The 27687-nt window shown below is 37.7% G+C and overlaps 1 protein-coding gene across 4 annotated transcripts in view; it reads left to right on the top strand.

Moving 5' to 3' along the window:
- Positions 1-22811, top strand: part of LOC149070694 (RCC1 and BTB domain-containing protein 1-like) — a 35730-nt gene extending 12919 nt beyond the window's left edge. For 2 of the 4 annotated variants that reach the window (XM_089248454.1, XM_089248452.1), the window contains exons 6-14: positions 2111-2218; positions 4951-5093; positions 6069-6259; positions 7866-7921; positions 11615-11685; positions 14167-14220; positions 15502-15599; positions 17499-17629; positions 19685-22811. In XM_089248454.1, the coding sequence (XP_089104580.1) occupies positions 2111-2218; positions 4951-5093; positions 6069-6259; positions 7866-7921; positions 11615-11685; positions 14167-14220; positions 15502-15599; positions 17499-17629; positions 19685-19825 (993 nt within the window). In that variant the 3' untranslated portion in view covers positions 19826-22811. Of the gene's footprint in view, positions 1-2110; positions 2219-4950; positions 5094-6068; positions 6260-7865; positions 7922-11614; positions 11686-14166; positions 14221-15501; positions 15612-17498; positions 17630-19684 lie in introns of all 4 variants that reach the window. The other 2 variants (XM_089248453.1, XM_089248451.1) reach the window with 2 other exon arrangements.
- Positions 22812-27687: the final 4876 nt, after the last annotated feature.

Raw genomic sequence — 27687 nt, 5'->3', positions numbered from 1 at the left:
TTTTAAGGAGAATTTCGTTTCTCTTTTGTCACCACTACACTTCAAAGCATGCTCAAATTTGTTAGAAAAACTTGGGGCAGGATTTATGAGTTGTACATATGCAGTTTAGTAGTAGTGATAATAACTGGATGTGCTGATGGGAATTATGGCAAAAAAAAAAATTCTGTTTCAGGCCATGTTGGATTCAGTGCACACGAGCTCCAAGGAAAGATTGAGAGATTTGATGCCTTTGTAGTCTAGTGGTCTAGGGCGATCATCAGGAAAGTGATTCCCCGCAAAGGCAGTTGAATTTTCTCTTTCTCTAAAAAAAATCATAGCAACAGCCAGTTGTTAAAAACCTTCGAATGGTGGATTCAATGGTAACTCCCACAGGGTTTTTCAAATCATTGATTTCCGAACCTTACAATTTGACTTGACCATTCTGCTTTTTCTGATAAGTCACATCACCTGTGGAACTATTACACAGGATATGTTCAGACATGTCACGGAATCTTTCCTACATTGTCCCAAATAGTGCATTCAAGCGGAAATTGGACATGTATAGAGCTGTGGTTCTCAACCTTCAATCTGGTTAATTCTTTTATAAGCGGGAAGCTTAGTCTCAAGAATGTACAGCTTGCAAGCACATGTTGACAGCTGATGACAAATCTCTCTGAAATGTGTATGGCAGAAACCATGCATGCAGCTGACAAAACATTCCTGGAGCATGGAATTTGAATTGGGGGGGGGGGGGAATGGACCAGCACATTCCAAGTATGCAATATTCCTCTTATGGCCTGACGTGAGTAATGTCTGGGCCTGGTACTACTTTACCACTCACCAACTCTGGTCATATATCACCATACGGTGATTTTCAACCAGTGGAGTTGGGTGGGAAATGAAGTTGCCATCTATTGGTGGTTGCCCAGCCTCGATAGATAAAGAAATTGTTTCTGATGTTCTTTGGGAGGATTCGAATCCGTGGACCTTGACGGCAACCTTCACCGTTATTACATTATTTTCACGTCATATCAAGGTTTATATCATTCACATCATGCATTATATTAATTGCCTATTTGCATTTCATTTTATTGTCATGTAAATTGTAAGTACAGTAAAACTTTGATTAACCGTCACTGTCCGGACCAGAGCTGTGACGTATAACAGAAATCCCTTAATACATATGTACAGTAACGTGATTTCACTGTGAACTTGGAAAGAAAATGAAAATAAAATCCTTTAAAAATGAATAATATATACATATTGTATTTAATTTTACAAAACGATCAACATAAACTTCAATATAAGGTCAGATCAGGCAGTGGCAACATTAAAAATAGCATCTTTTATGTTGTATCTCTTCCAAAATTCTTTGACAGTCATATCAGATGAAAGCAAGCCTTCGATAAAAGCTTTTTGGTTACATCGCTTCATATTTTAAATTATGCCCTGGTCCACAGGCTGGATAAGTGGAGTTGTATTCGCTGGGAGAAAGTCGCATGTTTTTTTGCCATCATTGCTTTTGAGTTCACAAAAGGGCGGTGTCTGGGCATTGTCCATTAACAGGAGCGCTTCCTGCGGCAATTGCTTTTTGTCCATATGAGCTCTAACTTGAGGCACGAAAATGCTGTTGAACCATTCTGAAAAATTGTTTGGTCCATACAAGTACTTTTTTTAGGCATAATGGTTCACAGGCAAATGCGTTGATATTTATGAAAGCGTGTTTTTTTTTTTTTTGTATTTCCCAATTACAAGCAGGGGTAATATGATTGCTGGTGGCATTTGCACAGATCATAGCAGTGATCTGATCTTTTTGGACCTTAAACCCTAGGGCTGTTTTTTCCGTATTTTTTAGACGATGAGGGATAACAAACTGACAGTTAAATGAGTGACTGTTAATCAAAGTTTTACTGTATTATACAAGCATTTTCCACTCTTCAGTTTTGATTTGAAGAGTTTTTTTTAGATAAAATATGTGTCGCCCTGCATAGCCTATTACTCTGACTGGAATTAAAGCATAGTTTATTCTTGCGCAATTCATTTAAACTGTTTTAAATTCATATTTACAACAACATTTCTGGTATAAGGATTTAGTATTTTTTGAATATTTAATCACCTTTTTTTTCTCTAGGTGTTTGCTTGGGGTTATAATGGTAATGGTCAGCTTGGAATCGGAAGCAATGCAAATCAAGCAAATCCCTATAGAGTTGCCAATCTACAGAATGTTGTGATACAAAAAGTATGTATATAGTTTTTCGAACAAGGTATTGAGATGATTTATCCTTGAGTGTGTGTGTTAGAAATGCATTTGTTTTTTTTACAAGTGAAAATTAAGAAGGCAACCAACAAATAAGGCAAATACACAAAAATACAAAAGGATTATTACAAATTAAGATTCTTTGTATTTTCGTGTATTTGCCGTATTTGTTGGTGTCGTTTTTGTATTCTTGGGCTAAGTTGATCAACTCTTCCAAGTGAAAATTAACATATTGCAAAATGCAAAAAATAAAATACACATACATACACATTACACAAATGCTGGGCAATAACAAACAAAAAGAAATATACAAAAGAAGAAGAAAAAAATACATATAAGGAATAGACAATACTTGGCAAGAAGAAGGAAAACCAATATTTTTATTTATGTATTTAATTATGTAAGATTTTAATTTGAGTTCTGACCCCTCTTCTGATCAGTTGAATCCTCTATTTATTTTAAGAATGATCAGATTATTGAAAAATGTGTATCGTGTATTTAAATTATTTTTTGTTTTACAAAGTACAGATGATTGGTTCCAAATGAAGCTAATTGGAAGGAAAAGTCACAATCCTCTGGGGAATCGAACCACTAACCTTGTACTTTCTGGCACGTGCTCTTGCAGTCCCGTTCAGCTCAAAGCAACACAGTGTTCTTAAAAAAAATGTCTGTCCTCTGTATAGCTTAATGGCAGAGCACGTGCCCAGAAAGTGTGAGATTGGTGGTTCAATTCCCCACAGGAATGTGACTTGTCTTTTCAATTATCTTCACTTGGTATCCAGTCATCTGTACTTTGTATAATTAGTGGAGAGGTTCATAGTTTCATTTTGCTGAAATACACAATTTTTCAAGCTGGTATGAATGTAACAAAACAGTTTCATTTCCTGTAGATAAAACATAGTTATATGTAATATGCTCCAAGAAATTTCGATGCTCAGTGGATTCTACATAGGAAAATACAGTACAGGCATACTGTGGCCAGAGAAAATAATTTATTTTGGAATCGCATTCCTAAGCCGAAACATGATTTTCCGCTTGGTTTCTAAGAAAAATTATTTACCGTATATACTCGTGTATAAGCCGAGTTTTTTTGTGGAAAAGTTCGTTCCCAAAGTGGAGGGGTCGGCTTATACTCGGGTCAGTTTTTTATGAGAAAAAATCTACCCCTGCAATCAGTAGCCATTTTTGTAACAGTGTTCGAGAAACCGGCATTATCGGTGTGAGATATGTTCAAACCCCACAGAACTGATAATGTCAAAGCCGAGGCAAAGAAATCGAAAACATCATTGGCTGCTGGTGGCTAACGTTGATTGTACAGCCTTAGATGTGAGCATTAACAAGCCTCTCAAAGATAGAGCAACTACAAAAAAGTGGTGCCTTGAAGAAACTTAACATTGGCTTGGTGTGCCAATGGATACATGAGGCGTGGAATTCTGTTTCCGCCGAAATTATCATCCAATCCTCCAAAAAGTGTTGCATCAGCAATGCGATGGACGGAACTGAAGATGATATCCTCTTTTAAAGTGACAATGGCGATGACAGCCCAGATGAAGATAAAAACGAAGATGCCGCACCCTATGATGATCTGATGGATTACGATGAGCTTGGAGACAGATTAAAAAGTTTCAATCACATTTTCTATTGTAAATTTCCGTAAGCTATTCATTTTGCATGAAAATATAAGAATTTTTTTTCTCTGAAATGCACAGAGTTTTTGGGGTCGGCTTATACACGGGTTTTCAATTTATTGTGATTTTGGTGGTCCTGAAGTTGGGGGGTCGGCTTATACACGAGTATATACGGTAATTCAATTTAGGTGCTTCCCAAAATTTGAATAAAAGTTTTATATAAAACACTAAAAACGCATTGTAGAAAAGAAACAAGACTTACTGGAGGGCTGGAATGAACAGGTTCATTCACAGGTTGATGATGAATAATTTATCAATTCTAAGCATTCTCACTAACTTGAGGCAAAATGCCCGACAAGGTGGCTGAGAAAAAGATGCACATAACAAATATGGATGTCATATTTAAAAAATACAGCAACCCAATTAAAAATTCAATTACAAACAATATATACACATGATAAACTTTTATACAGTGCTCATAAAATGTATTTATGGTTGCCTTATTCTAAGTATGGATAGCTTCTCGATTTACCCCAACATGTTTATCGTATTTCTTTTTAAATGTGTCAGTTGTGTTAGCATTTACCACCTGCAGGGGTGAGCTGTTCCATTTATTAACAACCCTATTAGAGAAGAATTCCCTGCAACACCACAACCTAGAATTGTCTCTTACCAAACGATACTGGTGTAAAAGCAGTTGATTGATGTCGCATAAATATTCATGGTCCATCCTGTCCATACCGTTGAAAATCTTGAACATTTCGATCATACCTCTCAGACACCTGCTTTCATTGAATGTAAACATATTCAAAAAATGAAGTCTCTCTTCATAATTCAAGTCTCGCGGGCCAATGAGGAAATGCGTAGCTCTTCTCTGCACCCCTTCAACCAAGTCTTATGTCCATCTGTAGGTATGGTCAAAGAAACCTTAAAACCTTTCATCGCTTGTTGACGTTGAACTGCCTAGATGTCTATGAAAGTGTTGTTTAGAGGACAAAAAAAAAAAAAAAAAACAGAGTAAAGAGGAATTTGAAGTAAAATTTTTTTAAAGCCATGTTGCAAGTGTAGTATGTTTTTATCTTTCAGGTGGTATGTGGTTATGCCCACACTATGGCCCTCTCAGATGAAGGTGTTCTATATGCGTGGGGTGCCAATTCATATGGCCAGCTGGGTACTGGCAATAAAGCTAACCAAGTCCTGCCTGTGAAAATCGCTTCCGAAATTGGGAGGTGAGATAATTTTATTATTTCTCCCTTTCCCCCTTAATTATACTCAAGAGTATGCTGTATAACTTAAATGTGAAATTTTCTATAGTTAAATAGTTTGGTATGGTTTGTACATATATTGTTTGTATAAAATCATGTGACAGAAAAAGCTAATGCTATGTGCACTGACTCCTGAAAGCTAAGCACGTGACAGCTTATATAACACAACTGCACTGCTTTAATCCAGCCCCTCCCCTACCCCTCTGGATTTTAAGATTAGTGAAGCTCAAGATATTCAAGCATACAGGCCCTTCATGTGGAGCCTTCGTTGTGGAGGTTGCTTGGCTACTATGGCACTATACGGATTATGGAAGCAATGCCAAACAAGTCTAACAGGTGTCTTGAGACCAAGGGTCACCACCTCCTCTGATGTAGCATCTGTATATTGCTATAGTAGCCAAGCGGAATCAACAAGAAACCTTCACTACTGTGGCACTCATGAGTTTGTAGTGTCATTTAGAAAAATTGATGGTAGATGTGCACTACACATAACAAGCATTACACAGAAACAAACTTCACATTAGGTACACAACACTTACATGCATTATGGCGTGTACCAATTTGTTAGAAATTCCATTGAGGAATATGGACAAGGTGTATGTACGGTTGAGTAGTAGTAACTTGGTAAGGGATTACATATCTGCCTGTACTTTGTGCCAAAGGCTCCACATGAAGGAACTGTACGCCCGAGAGCTAAGTGCTTGTGTTCCGCTAACCATCCAGTCCAGAGGGGTCAAGATGAAAGTGGTTTCGCTATGTTGTATAAGCTGACGCATGCTTAACTTTTGGAAGATAGTGTATACAATTCTTCATAATTTAAGTTTATTGATTTATTGTCAAAAGCATATCGTTCATCAAGGCATTATTTATAGACTGGTTTTATGATTTTTTTCCATATATGTTGCTTTTGAATTAAACCTTTTTTTCTTACTGATTCAGGGTTGTGGAAATAGCGGCATCCCACTACAACCACATATCTGCGGCCCTGACACAGACTTCAAAAGTGTTCATGTGGGGGCAATGTCGAGGACAAGCTGTAACAGTTCCGACACTGACGACCTTTCATTCTCTACACGATGTCTTTGCTTGTTTTGCTTCCCCCGCCGTCACATGGAGACCCATGGACTTGGGTGAGTTGCAGTTTCAAAAGCAGTGTAATGTAAGTCAGGATACAAGTCGGATATTCCTGAAAAATATTTGAGTAAATGAAAAATACATGCTTTTTCAATTATGAGCCATCTTATGGATCATTATGGCTTTTGGTCTTTGTATTTTTATCATTTTATTGCCACCTGGCAGCCGAATGGTTAGAGCATACAGGGTGTCTACCATCATGATAAAGTCACAAAATGAGAAAAAGGTCACAGGAATCAAAAAAATTCACAAAATAAGAAAGGTGGTCTTAGATTTTTTATGAAGGAAGTTTTGGATTTCTCTTGACATGTTCCCATGTGTGACTTTTTTGCAAAAAAATCATGGCTCTTTCAGGCTTCCCATCAAGAAAGCCTGATAGATACTCGTAATCATGCAGTGGTGATGTTGGCTGCACGAATGGGAGCTGATCTGCCCCATTAAAAAGTCTTGCCACAGAGAGCAACAGACCCACAACAGTACAAATCTTCAATTATTACACTTCACTTGAAGTTTGAATAATAGATGACAGCACTATAACAAGCATTACACAGAAAAAATTTACATTAGGTTCACAACATGGACACACACATTCCAATATGTACCAATTCGTTAGAAATTCCGTAGAGGACTATGGATGGGGTGCATGTAGTAGTTGTGGTGATTGGCTGAAGATGCTTTTCTGACTTTGAAAGAGCAAATGCCAGTTGGTTTTCGCTTAAAAAACTAGCCACAGTGAGCAGCAGAAACAACCAGGTTGTTTGCATTATCGATCATCATTTCGCCAAGTCTTGACTAAATGTTTCATTTTGCTAGCAAAAGAGCTATTTTGCCAAATAAAGAGTGTTAAATCGCCAATGTTGCCAAACAAATCAAGAGTCATAGAATTTTCCTTCGAGTATGTGGTAGACGCTGTGGAATATGAATCTTCGATTTTATGGGTCTGAGTTTAAATCCTAGTGGATAAACATGGAATCATAAATCATAGGCATTGAATTTTATATCGGTTTTAAAGCTGTAGTTATTAGACAGCGATTGTATATGTTACTGCCAAAACCCAGTGTTGGCCACTTCATGAGGTTGCCAGCCCAGTTGATCCGGCCAATGTCCGAAATTCAGGCTTTCACCAGCCCCTGTATATATATATATATATATATATACATCCCAATGATTTGGGGTCATCGCCTCATTGGCATTTTTTTTTTTGCGATAATTATGGTCATTTATAATTAGCCATAGCTAACCGTAATTACTATTCATAGGCAGCCCTAATGATCAAAGGAATCTGAATATCAATATCTTAGTGATCCATATATAGTGATGTGCAGGGATTGACATATAGGGGCCAGCTAAAGCTTGTTGAAAGCCAGAATTTCTGACATTGGCCGGGTCAACTTCAGGCTTTGGCAGTAACATATACATAAAATAGCTGTGATACAATGAAAATGGTTGAATGAGCATAAGAGCACATTTATAATGGCTTCAATAGCTGAAGTTTAACTAGTTTCATAGTTAATCATAGAAATTTTGGCAAATCATGAATCTTGTGAGAAGTGTTGTAATGTGAATATGCTGTAAATTTATTTGTTTCATCTTCTTTTTTAGATGTGGTGCTTACAAATAAAGCTGGTGATAGCCTGAGGTTGGCTTTTGATGATGAAGTTAGTGATTACTTTGAACAAGAGCATTCAATATATTTTCAAAGCTTGACAAATTTTTTATTGCTGTGCAACTTTATTATTATTACTAGCTATAATACCCGGCGCTGCCCGGGTTTTCTTCAATGAGGCTTTTTTGGATCACGTGATATCTCCCTCTCTTTTTCTTGAGGGACATACAAACCGTGTCCAAGTTAACCAATATGGCGACCTGCGCGATTCATGAAATAAACAAATATAGATTTACACAGAAACGTAGAAATGAATATAATTTTTTTTATTTTTAAGGGGCGCTAGGTATTTCGACCCCCCCCCCCCCTGAACTTCAAGTTATCCCTCTGTCTGTTCCAGCTTTCAAAAATCCTTAGTTAAAGCTGTGGAATTTTTTCAATGCACTTTTCACGGGCTCATGACTAATTTTAAAATATCCTAACCCACATGAATTTATGCAAATAAATATCAAAAGAGACAATATGGAGACATTAATTTTCATACTTGAGAAGATATAAATGAAATCAATGATATTGCTCGAATATCCAACTCAAAAGTATAGGTTTGGCTAATTACTTCATATTTAATCTCCTGGGCTTCGTATATCTCTAAGCGAACTGAATATTTCAAAAATCGAGAATTCAATACAATTTTTAAAATTATTGATGAGGCGGAAAATCCCACTAATTTCCGCATTTCTACAGTAAAATCGGCAATTTTAATAGTGATTTCTATGAGGATCACCCTTTTCCTGACCCTCAAAGCGATGATGGTGATGATTATGACGTCTATTCAAAAAGCCTCATTACTGAGAATATATTGAAAATGTGGCAAACCATTATAAAGGCATAAACTATTATACATATACTAACAGGATTAAAGAAGTGACAAACCGTTGTAAAGGCATATACACGTCTGAAACGCATTGCTAGGGAACCACGGTAACCAAAGTAAACGTTCCGAAAGTGATTGCTGAGGCCCAAAAACCATTGTTGCCGGACAGTTTTTTGCCCATTTGGGGCATTTGCCCTGGTCTGACGAAATTTTAAAGTAGCCTATCGTTCAAGTCGGGTCCCATTTGGTATATATGCAAAATTTGGCGACGATCGATCTAAAATTGTAGATTTGTATAGAGAACATACACACACACACACACACACACACACACAGAAAATCAATTTTATATATATAGATTGCAGTAAAATTTCTCTTTTGCAGACACCTGTAGGACAAAAAATATTTGTCCGTAATAGAGGGGTGACCATTAATCAGGGGTTTGAAAAGCATACTTTTATTATACACAGGAAAATTATTATTTGGCCGTAAAAGAGGTTTGTCCATCAAGAGGAGGTTTTACTGTATTTGTTTGACAAATTACAATTTTGTACAAAGATCATGAATATAAAAATGCTGTGAAATCTGTCGAAGACTGACATCCTATGAGACTCAACCTGTCGATAACAAAATGGAAAGTTATAGGCAGGATTCATTTTATCTCCTGTCAATGACTAGCGTTATTGATATGCACCTTTATAAAACGGAAACCAGTCTAAAATTGAAAATTATTTTAGTTCCTTGACATTCATTTCATAGCTGATTTCACTGCATAATGATACTATGTTGCTTGGTAGCCACTTGATAAGGGGCACCGACCAATGTTGGTTTCCCCCCAGTTGAGCCTGATTGTGGATCCAGCTGTGGGTAAAAAAATGCATTGCAACAGTTTTTTGGAATCAAGCTCTAAACCATAAATTTTGATCTAATTATATTAATCTATTCACACTTGAGTCAAAACTGACTTTTTTTTTTTTGATTTATTGGTGCTTATTGTATATCAAAATGCCCTTTAGAAAGATTTTTTTTTTAATTAATTAATTTGGGTCGATATTTTTACTAAGATCATTTGAGTTAGGTAGACATGTGTACCTGAGGTCTTAACTTGAAAAAAGAATCATTAAAAACCATTTAAAACTAAAAAAAATGAGGTACACATATGTCTACCTCTAGAGCAGTGTTTCTCAACTACTGGGCTGCTTGGTACCAGGCCCTGACATCATTCATACCGTGCCGCTAGTGATCAGCCATTTCATTTTTTCTCATTCATTTTCCGTTGGTCTTGTGTTTGACAGGGCCTTCCACTCACAAAAATGAATGAACCTGGGCCGCGGGCTTGCCAAGGTTGAGAACCACTGCTAGAGCAGTAGTTCCCAACCTATTTTTGTCATGTCCCCCCCAAGAGAGAGACATTGGGTGGAGGGGGATGATCAAAACTTTATAGAAATGTTGAAATATTGGAAACAAATTTTTGTAATGCTGTTTAAATCAGTTTCTGTAAATTTGAAATGCTTTTTGAAGGTTAAACATTTCTTTGGAGAGATTCTCTGTGTTTGCCCCCCCCCCCAAACTTCAAATTAGCCTGTGTGCTCCTCCCCCTTCCAAAAGTAGGTTCCTACTTATATTTTTGTCCCTTTTCTGCGACACACAGTTGAACCTTTGACAATGGAACCCATGGGACTGAACATTTTTTCCACTAATGAGAGGGTGTCCGTTAATGGATAGCAAAATACACTGAGGCCTGTCAGTTTAATTTTAAAAAGCATTCATTATATATCAGGAGGTGTCTGCTAAAGTGGGAGTATTTTGTAAGGGAGGTTTTGCTGTAGTTAAAACAGTTTAATTAGTTAATTCTAGTTTTTATTATTTGAAAAGGGGGACCTCCTATTCGTGTGAAGGAACATCCAAAAAATCTGTCGACCTGGTTTAAAGCAAGGGTTTCCAACCTTTGAGACTGTGTGGGCCGAAAAAAAAATTCCTTGAAGCCCAATGGCCAATAAGTCATACTGTGGTAACAGGTGGACCTTAACCAAGACCAAGGACTTTGAGTCGGATGGGGGGGGGGGGGAGTTCTACATTTGTTGGAGAATTTTATTTATTTTGAGGTCATTTTCTCATTAAATATGAATTTTCATTAATTATTTCCTTACCGAATATGAATTATTCCTTAATTCTGAGAAATTATTTTCCCCACTGAGTATGATTTTTTTGTCAATTCTAAGAAATTATTTTTTATTTCAATATGAATTTTCATAAATTCTGATTGCTCCCACTAAAAAAAATTAAATTTGCTCTCCCTGAAAACTATATTGCCCCACGTGTTGGGAATCGTGGGACTGTAGAGCTAAGATATTAAAACTAAAAAGAAGTCTAAAAACTCACTGTTAGGCGGTGAAGTAAAAATATAATCGCTGTGGCTTTGTAGCACATCAAATACCCAAAAGTTCAGAAAAAGTTACATAAAAATTCAATTCATGTATCCCACGGGACACTTTACTCAATAAGGATTTTAAGTTTGTTGGACTCTTGTTTCGGTCCAAGTTTGTTGGACTCCAGTGTCCCTGGGGTGTTGGAATACAGTGATTTTATTATTTTAATAATTGTAAATGGTGATACCTCACCCAGCTAGAACTCAGATCTCTGGGCTGCTATTGAGAATAAGCATCAAACTTTTGGTCTCTATCTAATTAGTCCTTGTCTGCATAAAACAATGTTGAAATGGATTGGATAGAAATGGGAAATGATAAGTATCATGTTCAGGATGACCTTTTGGTTTTGCTCATTCAATCAAAAGCTGTTCTGATGCATAAGGAAAACCTATATTTTGCTAAAGTAGTTCATATAACCATTAGTTTTTTTTTTCTCTCACAGGAATCTAGCGATTTGAAATTTAGTGTCGAAGGAAAGTTGATTCATGTTCACAAAGCCATCTTGAAAATACGGTAAGTTTTTAAATTTATATGCATGATATATTAGAACACACAAAATTATATTAGAAATTTTGAGCACAGTTCACATAAAATGATCAAGTTTGAAAGCTCAAGAATACAGTTAGGCTGCAATTTACATTTCCATCTTTTAAACCCATATGGCTCACACACATCAGAATTTTATTTTGGAAAGATAACAACTCTAACAAAACTGCCTGTAAAATTAGAACCCTAGGCAGTCACTTCAACACCAGTCGTCTGAATAATCACTTTTCTTTGAACAGAGCCTACATTCCCTCCCATGATAAAGCAAGGGATAGAAATGTTAAGGACGTTGACAAATCAGATTCTGACTACTCGCCGTCACACCCGAGAAAAAGTACTGGAGTATTCACCTCGAAGAACCAGATCCAAATTTAAATTGTTGTCTCGAGTCACTGTAGGCGAGGGGCGAATGCAAGCCGCTCATCCAGTTAAAAAGTATTGTCACAGAGAGCAACAAGCCTCTAGCAGTGCAAATTCAATCGTTACACTTCACTCAGAGTTAAAAAAATTGATGGTAGGTGGCAACACTACACAGAAACAAAACTTCATATTAGGTTTAGGTTTATATTCCAGCATTTATCAATTCGTTAGAAGATCCGCAGATGAATATGGACAAGGTGCATGTGTGGTTTAGTAGTAGTAGTCGCTGAAGATGGAACCTCTCCACCAGTGATGCATTCCAAGATAGAAGGATGTCGACAACTTGTATTGTGAAATGGGCCAGATCAGGAGAAACATCAATTATACTACTGAGAGGTGAAATAACTTTAATCAGTGACGATTCAAAGCGAATGATCCAGATCCCTGTACAGATTTCAAATTGTTATCCAATACTTCTGATTGGACAATTTGGTTTTGCTGAATGAATGCCTATGACTCAATTCATAATTATGATTATATCCCAATTTTGATTTATGTTTTTACCTCTTGGTTATGATACAGCTTTTTGCTGTTATTGCCTGTTTCAGGGATTTGTTGAAATAATTCAAGTTTCCAATAAAGGTAGCCAGATTTGCCATCCTTGGGAGGAAATGCTTTAATATTTAGCCCAAAATATGAAGAGCAAAAATCTGGTTATGCCATTATGACAAAATGTGTTTTGCATTACTTGTCTACTGACTGTCTGATTGGACTTCTCATTCAGCTGGTTGGCAATCTAAGGTGATGCCTGTCTTCAGTCAGAATGACCTAGCTACCAACTTTAAAAAAGGATAATTAGGGAGATTTGCAAGCAGATTCAAATTCTGTACACAGATGTAAAAGGAATTAAAAAAAAACAAACCAGGGATTTTTTTATAATTGAAAGTAAAACCATTAGAATTTTGTTTCCTTTGGATAAATGCGATATGCTAGTCAGCGCCTATCAGAACAAAGTCAGCAATTATAGCCGAACAGCAGGGTAAATTAGAGCTGCTAGAAATATCTGTTTTTGCGACTAAGGGAAGATATCTGTCATTACTACACTCAAATGAAAATCGAGTCAACAAAAAATCTTCATTCATGCCCAAAATCAGTACACACATGGTAGGATGGTCTTTTGGCCGATTCAACTGGTTAGAGGTCAAACTGATGTAGGCTGTTTGGTGAATTTTGTCTTTTCCTCTGTAAAATGAAACATTTATTCATGATTTGGCACAATGGCAACAGTTTATTTTGTGCATGTGATGTTATTCTGGAAAGAGGGGAAACAGGGGATGGCAATCAGACTTTTTCCACATGAATTCAGTAGGAATATTTTTCCCCAAAAAAAGATGTTTTTTTAATCATGGTCAAAATTTGAGAAAGATGAATTTTTGCGCATCTGGGAGATGAATAGAAATACAGGGCCTCGTGGATAGCATGCAATTATAATGTGCTAAGCCATCTTTGACCATGATCACTCAATGCTTTGCCGATTGTGGTTTGCCTGATTACTCATTATTTTGCGGCTGTCTATACATTCTTGACATGCTCTTCAAACTATTTGGCCATGAACTATATACAGTCGATACTCATTATGAACATGCATTATAGGTACAGTTCCATTGCAAAGACCAGTGACGATAAGTCCCAAATGTTTTCCTATGCTTTTCATCCAACATAATGACCTGCATAAAGCATTCAATCAAATACACCCTCCCATTTTTTTGCAAAGAAAGAAAGAAAAATCTATCTTCAATTGTGAGTTTGACCTTGACATTCAGAGAATTCTATATAATCTGCTTGTAATAGTGAGATATACAGCAGGATGTCTGATCTCTGGAAATGTGCGATAGGTGGTATATTTGCATACACAGATGACTACCTCTTCCATTTTTCATGGTGGGGTGTGTGTGTTCTTGGAAACCAGATTGCGGATAAACGGTCTGGCTGTTGTGAATTTGTTTTTCTAGTTTTACATTTGTACCAAATCTTCGTTAATATTTTTTTCTAATTGTGCCTGAATAGTCATTTCTTCTTTGTTTTCAGATGTGAGCACTTTCGATCAATGTTTCAGGCCCACTGGGGTGAGGACGAAAAAGAGTAAGTTTTTTTTTGTCTTCATCTCAAGGGTTTTTATTCTATTAGCTTTTATTTATATGAGACAAGTTCAAAATTAACAAGTTGTGTGATGTAAGTCTATCACCAACTTGCTATTTGGTTCTCTTGCACGATGTTTCTAATGTCATGAATTTTGCTGTTGCGTTCTGCCAGAGCCATTTCTATCTGTTGACTGCCTGCCTGAGATTTTATCAATATATACATTTTTGCATGTATGGCTTAATTAACACCTTTGAAATACAGAAGCTCCTCATAAACTGTGTTTGTTAATTTTATGGTTTTTATCAGACTGTTGTTGAAAATTTAACCATTAGAGCCCACATAAAATCACGTTTATGCAGTCAATACTCATTATAACGACTGGTATGATAAATCCTTATCTTTATCCTTAGTCCTTATCTTTTATCAGATTGTTGTTGAAAATTTAACATTAGAACCCACATAAAGTTCATGTTTATGCAGTCAATACTCATAATGACTGCTACGCTTCTGCCCTGGGCCGGTTCGCTCCTCCTTAGAGATCGACTTGGAGGCCACGGGCTCCCCCAAAGCCACCATATCGACATCAGGCTTAGTGCAGACGCCCGATCTACATAGCACTACTCATACACCAAACATGGCCCCCGCTCTTTCCCTTGTTGGACGTAGCACTAGTGGGGTTAGAACTCCCAACCTCAAGCCATCTTCTACATCAGGCTCCCAAAGTAGCTGGGCTACATGAACACGCCACGGTTCGCAGCCCATTATAACGACTGGTATGATAAGTCCGTATGTTTATCCTTGATCCTTATCTTTTATCAGACTGTTGTTGAAAATTTAACATTAGAACCCACATAAAGTCACATTTATGCAGTCAATACTCATTATAACGACTGGTATAATAAGTCCCAGGAGGAAGGAAAAAAAGATGATGGGGGAAAGCAGGTTTCCATTTTTCTCCCAGCTATTTTTTATGACTACATTTTAATGACTAAATTAAAAAATTTAAGAACCCATGAAAATTACTTTTCCAATAACAAACTAGCATTCAAGTGAAAACAAACAAGTCGGGTCATATTGACCTGAACGTTACAACTGTAGAGTAAATGCGGACAGTATAGCAGGGTTAAATAAGGTTTTTCGTGAACTGTTTTTATTTTAAATGCTTTGGTTATCATGTGCTTAGGTTATCTCTCTCATTGGTTCTAATAATTTTCTCTCTCTCAGAAGTTTCTGAAAATTCTTTCCCATTCATTTTTGGTAATGGAAAATTTTCTTTTCCAGTGTGATTGATGTGACACAGTTTTCTTATCCCGTTTATCGAGCGTTTCTGAAGTACTTGTACACGGATGAAGTTGATTTGCCTCCAGAGGACGCGATCGGTTTGTATGATTGTAATGTATTTTATGATTTTCTTCTTTTACAACCCCCATTTTTAAAATTTACTATCATGATTTCCTAGATATTGCCCGCAGGAAAGAAAATGCTAGCTAAAATTAAAAAAAACTTGTTTTGTTTTATTTATTCTTTTCGATAGTCCATGGGCTATATGCAGGAAATTATGGTAGTCTTACATCAAAACTGTTTGTTTGATTTTTACCCTCTTCATATTACTTTTTTAAACAGTTTACATATTCTTTACACAGTGAGATTATTATTATTATAGTTCAGATTATTATTACAGTTTTTGGCATAAAATAAACAGGGGGGGGGGGAGGGAATGATTTAACCATTTTTGTTCTGTTAGCGATATTGTTTCTCATATAAATATCCTCCTGAAATAATTTTTTTTAATGCTAAAATTCACAATTTTGCACATGCACCTTTTTGCATTCCTTTTCACAAAATTATGCCATTTTTAATTGCTGTAGGACCAAAATGTTAAGATTTAGCGTTCTTTCTCTTGTTCAATAACAACAATGTTATGGCCAAGAGAATGTGCATGACGAACAACACTTAGGCTGGCTGCATGTGATCTCTAATAATGTTTGTATGTCAGAAATCACCAACGGAAAACACAATTACACAGAAGAATACAAAATTTCTTGTAAGGTATTTTGTATTTCCTCTGTGTGTATTTGCCTTTCTCCATTGGTGATTTCTGAGTATTGTTAAGGAATGTTTATTCACTCTTCCAATGTTGTCCGTGTTTTTTTTAGACACGTTAATATCATCCATTTTACCCATTCGCACAATGTTGCAACAGACACTCCATTTAAATTATGATACAAATGGGTTAAGAACCTCTCCATCACTCAGGGTATGCAGATTATATGTTTCACAGAGATTTATTTGCCATTTCTGCAGTTTCTTGTGGCCAAGAAGTAAGTATGAACCTTATTTCACAGTTGCTGGTTGAGCAGTTTGACTTTCTGAAACATTTTATAACCATGTTATAAAATGATACTACCAAATGGAGCACCGCAACACTGCTGAAATGGTTGAAACTGATGTATGTAAGACATGCAGAAAAACATTTTGCGTGTGAGCTTTGAAGAAAAAAAAATTGTTAAATAATGGCTTGACAAATCAAGAAAGAAAATCTAGGAACCAAGCACATTTCTTTTACCCATACTAGTAATCACAGAAAAATTTGGACACCAATAAAGCTTTTTAGTTGACATGATGAATTGGCACCTGAAATTTGTCAAGGCCTGCCCAACACTCATTACTTTAAAAAATTCTCGTAGTGTTTTTGCGTTTTAAAATTTTGGACTTCTTAGCTATTTCATTTTAACCTATTACAATCTATGCCTGTTTTTAAACAGACTGAAACAATCATGAAAAAAAAAGCTGGTGTAACACCTGCAACACGAATTTTCACTAAAACCTCATTTACACGGCAAAACAATGTTTGGCAGTTTTTCTCCATTTGCTGTGAAAAGGATTATGGTTTGTACCTGCTGTGTTCCATAATTCTTATCCACCACATATCCACCAAAAACAACATACAATTTTTTTACTTTTATTATCTTGAGTATGCTGATTGCTCAGTGTGGCAGAAATCAACGCCATACCCATTGGCTGTAGCATCTCTCCCGTGTTAACTTTTGTGCATATGATTATGTTTTCCAAGGAGGACCCCCTTGGAGCTGAGAGGACTCTTGGATAATGCTCTGATTGCCCCTACATAGTTGGTTCTGACAAAACATTTCCAAAAACACTGCCCTTTTCTCCAAAAAGTGTGCCACTATTTTATTTTCATACAACATCATCCTTGATTTTTATATGTTTAAAATTTTATTTTTTCTTCACATTTATTTTGACTGTTTTTGTTAAAGGTTTGCTGGATCTGGCGAATTCCTACTGCGAAGTCCAGTTGAAGCGCCATTGCGAATGCATCATCAAGCATGGCATTACTGTAGAGAACGTGGCAATGCTATATGCTGCTGCAATCAAATATGAAGCCAAGGTGGGTTTCCTTTTGCTATCCAACATTGTCAATAGATGATAAGCATAATTTTCTCCTTTTTTCTGTTGGGCGGGGATGAACAACCTTTGTGCTACTAATGATTTGTTTATTTTCATATTAACAACCTTTGTCCCGGTTACTAAATACGGCTGCTAAGGTGTTCATAAAATATAGCATTAATGCTCACAGCATAATAAGTGCACCAGTATATGGGCCATACTGGAAATAGCAGGGCCATGGTTGGTTTGTAGTATGTCCTGCAAGCAGTAGATATCTCAAATATCTGGCCCACAATCTGAAAAGGTTATGTACCATTGATATAGGATGTCCCAGAAGTAACACATGATTTAAACAGTGTATATGTAGATCTCATTGAGACAAATCACACAAGTCCCTATGAATGCGAAGACTCCTCCTTCAGGTTTAGTTACCAAAGGTACAAGGGTTGGACAAAATGCAGTCAAACCTCGTTAATGAGTCACTCTTGGAAGAGCAAAAATATGACTTCGTAAGCGGAGTGACTCGTTAAACGGAGTAAGCCATAGCTGTGCCAATTCCTGTCTGAAGACAATTGGGACTTCCAAAAAAGTGACCTGGTAAGTGGAGTGACGTGTTAACCGGGTGACGCACTAACGAGGTTTGACTGTAATGTGAACACCTGTGCAAAAAACAACACTCGAGGGAACCCTGTCGTATACGCCTGCCCCCTAGTGTTCCACTTAGTGGGTGATAATGTGCACACATCAGTCTAGTTGTAGCAGTAATAGCGTTCGGATGCAATGTATATTGGGGGCGCGTTAAAACTTTGTTATGGCTGACCTCACAGATTTCAAAAGAAGCATGATTGTTGGAGCCCGTCTTGCCGGGGCCACAGTAATGAAAACGGCAACCCTTGTTGGTGTCTGGAGAAGTACTGAGTCGATGGTAATGACAGCCTATAGCAAACAGGGAAAGACATCATCTTCCAAGCATAACAGTGGCTGAAAGTAGAAGATGGCTGATAGACCCAGAAGGGTTTTGAAGTGTATTGTGTGTGTGCGGCCAGACCAGAAAGCACAAGATAACAGTATCCCAGATAACATCTGAGATAAACACACATCTACAGGAAGGTGTATCGACAAAAATTATCCGCCGTGAACTGCATGCAGCAAAAGGTATAGTAGGTATACAAAGGTATACATGCAGTTGCATGCATACAAGGTAGAGCAACTATTCCAAAATCATTGGTGACACCATGCAATGCCTTGAAATGACAAACATGGTGTCACGAACATAAGAATTGGACACAACAATGGGAGAATTTCATCTGATAAGAGGAATCGTCATTCACATTATTCCAGACTAACGGACGTGTTTACGTTTGGAGAACGCCAGCACAAGCCTTTAACGTTGATTGTCTCCTTCCTATTGTTAAGCGTGGAAGGGGATCAGTGATGCTGTGGGGCGCGATGTCTCACCGTGGTCTCGGCCCACTTGTTGTCCTGGATGGGCGGGTTAATGCAGCGGTTTATGCAGTGGTTTATGTCAGTATTCTGGCCGACCATCTTCATCCAATGGTGCAATATTTGTACCCTCATTTTCGACCTGTATTCCAAGAAGATAATTCGCCCGTTCACACTGCTGGAATTGTCGGAGACTGATTTGATGAACACCATGATGAACTGCAACACCTCGTGTGGCCCGCTCGGCCCCCTTAGCTTAATATAATTGAACCTTTGTGGGGTATTTTGCAGGCCAAAATGTGCAGTAGGTTTCCACCTCCAAAGTCACGTTCTGAATTAGTGGCCTTTTTGCAGGAGGACTGGCTACGTATCCTGCTCACTCACTCAGCCATTAATTTGCTCACTCACTTTATCAGTCACTCACTAACTCACTCATGATGTCACTTGGTTGATGAATTTTTTGTCAGTGAATTTTTCTAGTGGTAAATTGTAATTTCTGTGAATTGTGTGGCTATGAATCTTCCTGTGTGTGTGTTGAACTGTTATCAATGAATTTTCCGCACATGGACGTAATATATACAGAAACTTAAATTTTCTTTCTGTAAATTGACAGGAGCTCGAAGAGTTTTGCTTCCGTTTCGCCTTGAATCACCTGACAGCCGTTGCACAAACCGAAGCGTTCAACAAGCTGGAAGAGATCACTGTCAAGAACTTCATCTTCAAGGCTGCACAGCATGGGGCTTTTAAGTACTGACAATACGAGAACTTAGGAGACATTTCAACAAATTAATGAGGGGGGAAGGAAGAAAGAGCGAAAAATTTATGTTCAAAATTTGAATGATCAAATTATCTTTTTAGTTCGCCGCTCCTCTCCCCCTCCAATCATACATAGTTATTTATGTGACACTACTTACAAAGAAACATTAAGCTTAATCTATTTTTTCTTTGAAGTATAAATTTCGATATATTTGTGATAGATATTCCTATTTTTTCTTTTTCGGGGGGAAAAAAATCCACATTTTGTGCATTCAGTTTAGGTGCATAGCTCTCGTTATATGTTAGCTATGTCTCACTTTTTTCGTTCCTGGATGAGGTTGGTTATAAGGTTACACGAATAAGATCGCAGTCACTAATCGATAGCAAATAGTTTCGATGTGTAGTGGTGCCTTTACGTGGAAAAATTTTGGTGGTGTTAGTAAGTAAGTAGTCATTGATTTCTTGTTGGATGCAGTACATAAAAGTTCCTGGCTATTGATTCGCTTGCTTGCTGTAGTGATACCTCGAACACCATCCCTTATAGCTGCAGGCAGTTAGGAAGCTTTTTATGTGATACATCTAATGCTGGCCATGAAAGGTGTAAGAACCATGTTTTAGCTTCTTGTTATGTGATGATTTAGTTGGCTTGTTTTGTTGTACATTCAAAAGAACATTATTTATACGCATACTTCTTTTTGGTGTGCATTGACCTTGATTATAACAGTCTGCGGCTGTAAATTTTCGAAATCAACTATAGTCATATGCTTTCAGAAAATGGTGACGTTGTTTAAAGACTTTCAAACTGAATTTACCGTTGCCCTTGAGAGGCTTTTTTTTAAAGACCTCAAAATTGTTCTTCATAATTAGTTGGTCATGCATTTTTCAAAACTTTCCAATCCACTTTGGACCAATGTTTTTCGGGGTTTTTTTGGCGACTCCTTAAGGTTGGGTTCTGTTTTGGAAGATTGAGCATTTGCCTTCACTCTTGTGCCATGCTTCCACTAGGATAGATCTGCTCTGGTATTTAATTCCATTCTCTAATTAAAATCTCTGTTAGAAAGCTTTTATCGGAGGGCGTTAACAGCATTCTAGTTTGTCATGTGCAGGCGTGGATTCATTGTGATGTGTCAGAAGTGGCGACATATTGTTCAGGCTTATTAGATTATTCTATGTTTTACTATTTTATTGGGCAGACTAATTTTTCCCATGTTATTTGGCTCGTGGGAGGGGACAGTTGCCCCATTGCCATCTTTGGATCCACGCCTCATCCCGTAAGTGTTCAGGCAAATTGTAATAGAGACCAGAATGACTAGTTCAATGAGCGCCGTCTTAAGGCATGGACCCACCTGGGCACCTCACAAAAATGAGATCTGTTTAAAATTTTTGGGAATTCGTCCGGCAAGGCCTCAGTAAAATCACTTGTCCCCATAGCTCATGATGCTCTTAAGACGGCATTTCGTGTTCTTGAAATCAGACCTGAACAGGCCACGAGGAATTGGGTAGAGTTAAAATCACTTGTAAAAAGGGATTGAGAGTCTGTTCCAAAATACTGCCAAATTGTAGGAGATGTGTAATCACAATTTAAGGAAACCTCAGAGTTCATGATCAAAGGTGCATTACCAACTTTGCATTTGAATCAGAATATCTTTAATAATATATAGTATGCACCAAATTGTCCTCGATAATCATTAGTCAGTCGTGCATTTATTAAAACAGTCACAAATGTGTTAAGAAACTTTCAACTAAGTGATTTCCAAACTTTCGAATCCACTTCAGACTAATGGTTTTTGTTATATTTGGGTGACACCTCAAGGTTTGGTTCTATTTCAGAAGATTGAACAATTGCTCTCACTCTTCTGACATGCTTTTGTTGTTGTTCTGACAATTCTTCAGAACAACACTTTTCCAGAGGATGGCATGGGTGTATAATCGTTCATACTTAAATAGATATTTTGTACAATAAATTGCTTTTTTTCAGCATGTGTACTGCAATTTCGTCCACCATCTTATAGATCGATCAGGGGTTCAGCCGCAACCCAAAAAAAATCAACAAGATTTTCCTCCCACCCCATAGGGCTGTTTTTTTCTTTCAAAATTAGTGAAGCCAGCATCTCAATGAGTGCATTTATAACAGGACAGTGGGTTTGTAAGGCCCATCACGGAAGCCCCCGCAAATCAAGTTTGGTTTGTTACCCATAGCTCAAGAATCCTTGGCTATAAGTGGATTCGTATGACTCCCATTTTGGAAGCCTCTGCGAACCAAGTTTGGGTCTCGACAGTTGGCGAGAAATCAATTTTCGTATCTTAGAAATCAATTAGATAGAGCTGATTGCATAAACTCTTAGTCAAGGAAAAAATTGTTCAAGAACCAATCGAGTTATAAATTATTTATTTATTTATTTCTTCTATGGTATCTCACTAGCATTTTCGATAATTATCGCAGGATTTAAAAACTAGTGCGAATTTGGCTGGGCCCCGAAAACGTTATACGAGTCATTCAATGAATGGGGGCATAGCAATTAACAAATATTTGCTGAGGATACTCGGCTTATATTGGAGTTCAATGCATGGTGTATTTTTCCTGTATTTATTCACTTGGCATATCGAGTGATGGCTTTCCTTGTCAAGAATGTTATCGAAGTCAGATTTCAGTTTTACCTGATGTGCCAATACCTGAAGCTCCTAATATATATTAGTTATGACAATGTTAGGAACCAATTTAATGTATGGAAAGTATTTTTAATTTATATTCCTCAGATTGGAATCGGTGCGTGGTATTTATGTATTTATTTGAATTTTTTGTTTTTGTTTCGCTCCCATCCCAGGTGGACGGGAATCAATTTAGTTTGATATCTATCAATGGAGTATATTATGTATGTATATTATGCTGGCATGTGTTTCAGATTTTTTAAAATATGTGTGTTGTGTGTGTGTTTGATAACGGGTTACAAAGAAATATAGAAATTATGTGGTTTTATATATAATTGCTTTTGTTTTATTCGTAGTCCTTGTATCGTTTAGTGGCATAACATGCACATGTCAAGGGTGTTCAACCTTTAGCAGAATGCATGCCATTTTTCATTCATGCTAAAACATGTCACAGGCCACGTAATTACATGAGTGATCTTGAACAGCGCTGCGGGTTACTTAAATTATATGGGAAAATGTGATACAGGCCACTCAAATGATCTGTAAATCAGTGCGTGCGTGGGTTCAACTGGAGAAAAGATTGGCCTCACAAAAATGGGAACCGGCATTTCGAGAATTTTTTTTCGAGAATTCGCCAGGTAGGGCCTCACAAAAATCACTTGGCCTGCCCCCCCCCCCCCATGATGCTCTTGAGATAGCCCTGCTGTAAATGTGTCGCGGGACACTTAAGTGATCAGAAGCAGCACAAACCACAGGTCATTTTTTTGATCTGGAAGTGTGTAGAGGGTTACTCAAATGATGAGTAAATGAATCATGGGTCACTTGAATGATTTGAAGCAGCACCACACGCATTTAATTTGTCGCAGGACACTTTGTGGTCCTGTGCCCCACCCCCAACCTGATCAAAAATCAGAAAAATTTAATATTTCGGTAAAAAAAATTAATATATCAAAAGAAAATTCCTTTTAAAAATTCAATTTTAATTAATTTTCATGTTAATCGAAATGCTTTTTTGAACGGTGGTAACTCAATTTTTCTTAGACGGAAAAATTTTGTGCCCCCTCTGAAGGTCGATCCTGCGTGTGCTCCTGCCATCCGGACCGCAACTAGATGGAGAGGTTTCAGAATGAAATTTGCGCCCGGGGCATGAGACCCGCCTGGTTTCCCCCCCCCCCCCAGTTGCGGCCCTGCCTGCCATGAAGCGGTTCTTTGTTGAGCTATTCTGCGGAGCTGCGGATACATATCCTCGAGGGCACAAGCGCGGATCCACGGGAGGGGGGGGGGGGAATGGGGACGGTCGCCCCCTCCCAAGAGCCGAATAACATAAGAGAAATTTTCTGTCTCTTAAAATACGGGATGATCCAATGCACCTTTTAGCGTCCCATCGCCGTGGATCCGCCTGCCTCCACTCCATTCAAAGCTGAAGGTGTTTGCCTCAGCTCATTCGCAGCAGAAGATATCTAACTCGGCTTTTTTTGCAGCCGAAGATGTCTTACCTTTGCTCCATTCGAAGCTGAAGATGTCTGCCTCAGCTTCTTTTACCGCTGAATATTCCTTCCTCCGCTCTATTCGCTGCCTGTCTCCGCCCAGGCACGGATCCAGAGGTGTGGGTGAAAGAGACCCTCAGCGATAGGAACGATCATCCCTTCCAATAGCTAAATAATGTGGGAAAATTTTGTCTGCCCCGTAAAATACGGGACCATCCAACGAATTACGCAATTCGCCCCCTCGCCACATTCGATCCGCGCCTGCGGGGGCAAGGGAGACGCGGAAGACAAAGAAAGAACCACTGCCCTATAGTTTGGCTCGAGTTAAGGAGCAATGAAAAAAAATAGTACATTTTTTGCCATTTTAAGCATTTTTTTTTGCTGGTACATAGGAAAAATAACACATACAGAAACGAGTATTTGAATTTATTTTTTCCTGTTTTTCTCCCATTTTTGCTTTCAAAGGATTCCAAAAAAAGTCCTATGTGTTCAAATTTTTTCTTTTTTTCAACGTCACGTTTACACTCCAGTTTCTGGAATTTTTTCCTCTCAAGAAAACGTGATTTCCGGATACTTTTCCCGGAAAAAAACGGGAGAAAAAGTGTGAAAGCGTGAAGAGTTGTTCTGTGTTTCACTTTTTTTTTTTTCTCTTTTTTCTTTTTTTTCCGGTTGCCGAAGAATTCTTTAAAAAAAAAGGAAAAATGTGAAAAGAATGAAATTTTTACTTTTGAGGTTAAAAAATTTCCCGGAGAGCAAAAAAAAAAAAAAAAGACGTTTCCAGAATTTTTTTTTCTCCCGATTTTTTGAATTAGTTTCTTCACGATTCGGATTCAGTTTTTTGATGTTTTTGTCTTTTTTATTGTCGGAGGAATTCGGTAATGATGTCATCGAAGACGAGACAAAATTATCCGCGTGCTAATCAGTATTAAATGAAATTTCAGAAAGGATAGGAAATTTCGAATCACAGCGAAAGGAATGTTTCCGGAATGGATTTGAGATTCCGGGATGGGTGAAAATATTCAGAATTTATCGGAATGGGTGAAAATTCAGAATTAATGAAAGCAATTTCAGAATGGATTGTGAAAAACACAAATTTAGTGTTGTTGAAAGAAATAATTTCGGAATTAATGAAAGAAATAATTTCAGAATGGATAAACAGAAGTTTCAAAATTAATGAAAGAAATTCAGAATGAGTTGTAAAAACACAAATTTAGTGTTGAAAGAAATAATTTCAGAATTAATGAAAGAAATAATTTCAGAATGGATAAACAGGGCAAGTTGGCGAATTCTCTGCGACAAATTTGACTACTTTTCATAATACCCATAATTCTGGATGTCTATGACAACCCTAATAGGACACGGAAGAATGATATTGACTGCATTAACAGTTTTTTGTGATGTTACATACCAAAACAAACTTTGGTTGTAAGATATCATTACATTCAGTTAATCTTTGGGTCATAAAATCAAATTGAACCGAATTTCACAGTGATTGAACTTGGCTATGAATTCCGCAAATGGGGCTCCGTGTTTGCTGAAATCGGAAATCTGGACGGCCTTGACTATAAAAAAAATATATTCCCTCTATTGTCGGGTCTTTAGAGGATTGTTTTCAAACCACGAACATGGTGAAATGGGGGCGACCCATTTCTTGGTTATTGATTCATAAGGAAAAATAGATTCACTAGAAAACGAAACATAAAATTGGCGTTGCGGTAAGCCACTGCATTTATTACATCACAATATGCTGTACCACCGTCCAAATATTGTAAATATGATATTGACATGTAATAAATGCAGTTGCTTTTACCGTAAAGCAAATTTTATACCGTTTCCTGGCGAATTTATTTTCATTAGAAACCAATAACCAAGAATTTGGTCAGCTCCCTACGGTCACCTCCTTCGGGGGCTGTTATCCCGTCTCGCCACGTTCGCAGTTCGGGAACCCCTTAATCCCATGCACTTCGCGAGTGGTGTTGAAATCTTATATATAAATGTGAAAGTATGTATGTATGTATGTATGCTCTTTATACAAATCTACAGTTTTAGACCGATCGTCGCCAGATTTTGCATATATACCAAACAGGACCGGGATTGAGCCGTAGGCTACTTTAAAAGTTCGTCAGAGCTGGGCAAATGCCCGAAATGGGCGAAAAACTGTCGGGCAACAATGGTTTTGGGGGCCTCAACAATCACTTTCGGAACGTTTACTTTGGTTGCCGCGGTTTCCAACAATGCGTTTCAGACGTATATATATGCCTTTACAATGGTTTGTCACACCTTCAATTCTGTTATTATAACAGTTTATTCATTTATAACGGTTTGTCACTCTTTTCCAATCCTCCCAGTAATTGAAGAAAACCCGGGTATTTCTGCTAGCCTATATACAGGGTGTCCTGTAAGTGATAATCCGCCCATCGTATAGGTATAGTTTCAATTTAAAAAATGCTTAAAAGGCGGTTGAATAATATTCGCTGCACAAGCATTTCACCGAAGAGATGCCATTCACTTTCAAGCGATTACAGTTCCCGATTCGTTTAGCTTTTGCCATGACAATCAACAGAGCGCAAGGCCAGTTGTTAGTAGTGGCAGGTATCAACCTACTTGAGCCCTGTTTTTCACACGGACACCTTTTCGTCACCTGTTCGCGTGTTGGTAATAGCAAAAATTTGTACATCTATACACCAGATGGAAAAAGAAAAAATATTGTGTATTCATAAGCGATTGCCTGAAGATTTTAATTAAAATATTTAAAAATAAAAGTAATTTTTTCTTACTTGATGCAGAAATTTTTTTGATTAAGAAATACGTATATAAATAATATATAAGCTATACGTATATAAATTTTTTACGGGGCGGGCATCGTCGCCGGGTTTCAGCTATGTTTCTCAACCACCGCCCATTGTATAGGTATAGTTTCAATTTAAGAAATACTGAAAATGCGTTCGAATAATATTCGCCGCAAGCTGGACACATGACGTCACCAACAACAGAGAACAACAACTACGACGACAAAACTGAGAATAAAAATACTGAAGTGAAGGAAACAACTCTGACCATCACAGACGCTCGCTCATTCTGATCACAATATTCTTCCACTGTGTAAGATGCCTCCTAAAAAGCGAGCAGCAATCGGAAAAATTTCGACTGAAGCGAAACGGTCGCGATTGGCAAGGAAAAATGAGTCTTCAGAGCGGACTAAACAAAGACAATATGCTAATCGAACTAGGTCCTCCACTTCCAGGACAAATGAGACTCCAGAACAAACTGAAGAACGCCTCTCTGCTAATCGAACTAGGGCCTCCACTTCCAGGACAAGTGAGACTAAAGAACAAACTGAAGAACGCCTATCCGCTAATCGATCTAGGGCTTCCACTTCCAGGACAAGTGAAACTAAAGAACAAACTGAAGAACGCCTATCCGCTAATCGAACTAGGGCCTCCACTTCCAGAACAAATGAGACTCCAGAACAAACTGAAGAACGCCTCTCTGCTAATCGAACTAGGGCCTCCACTTCCAGGACAAGTGAGACTAAAGAACAAACTGAAGAACGCCTATCCGCTAATCGATCTAGGGCCTCCACTTCCAGAACAAATGAGACTCCAGAACAAACTGAAGAACGCCTCTCTGCTAATCGAACTAGGGCCTCCATTTCCAGGACAAGTGAGACTCCAGAACACACTGAAAAGCGTCTATCTGCTAATCGAACTAGAGCCTCCATTTC

The sequence above is a fragment of the Pholcus phalangioides genome, unplaced genomic scaffold (assembly GCF_987345545.1).
Source record: "Pholcus phalangioides strain wild (caught in Gottingen) unplaced genomic scaffold, Ppha-v1.0 ptg000020l_1, whole genome shotgun sequence".
Classification (NCBI taxonomy): Eukaryota; Metazoa; Arthropoda; class Arachnida; order Araneae; family Pholcidae; genus Pholcus; species Pholcus phalangioides.
This window is presented reverse-complemented; position numbering and strand designations above follow the sequence as displayed.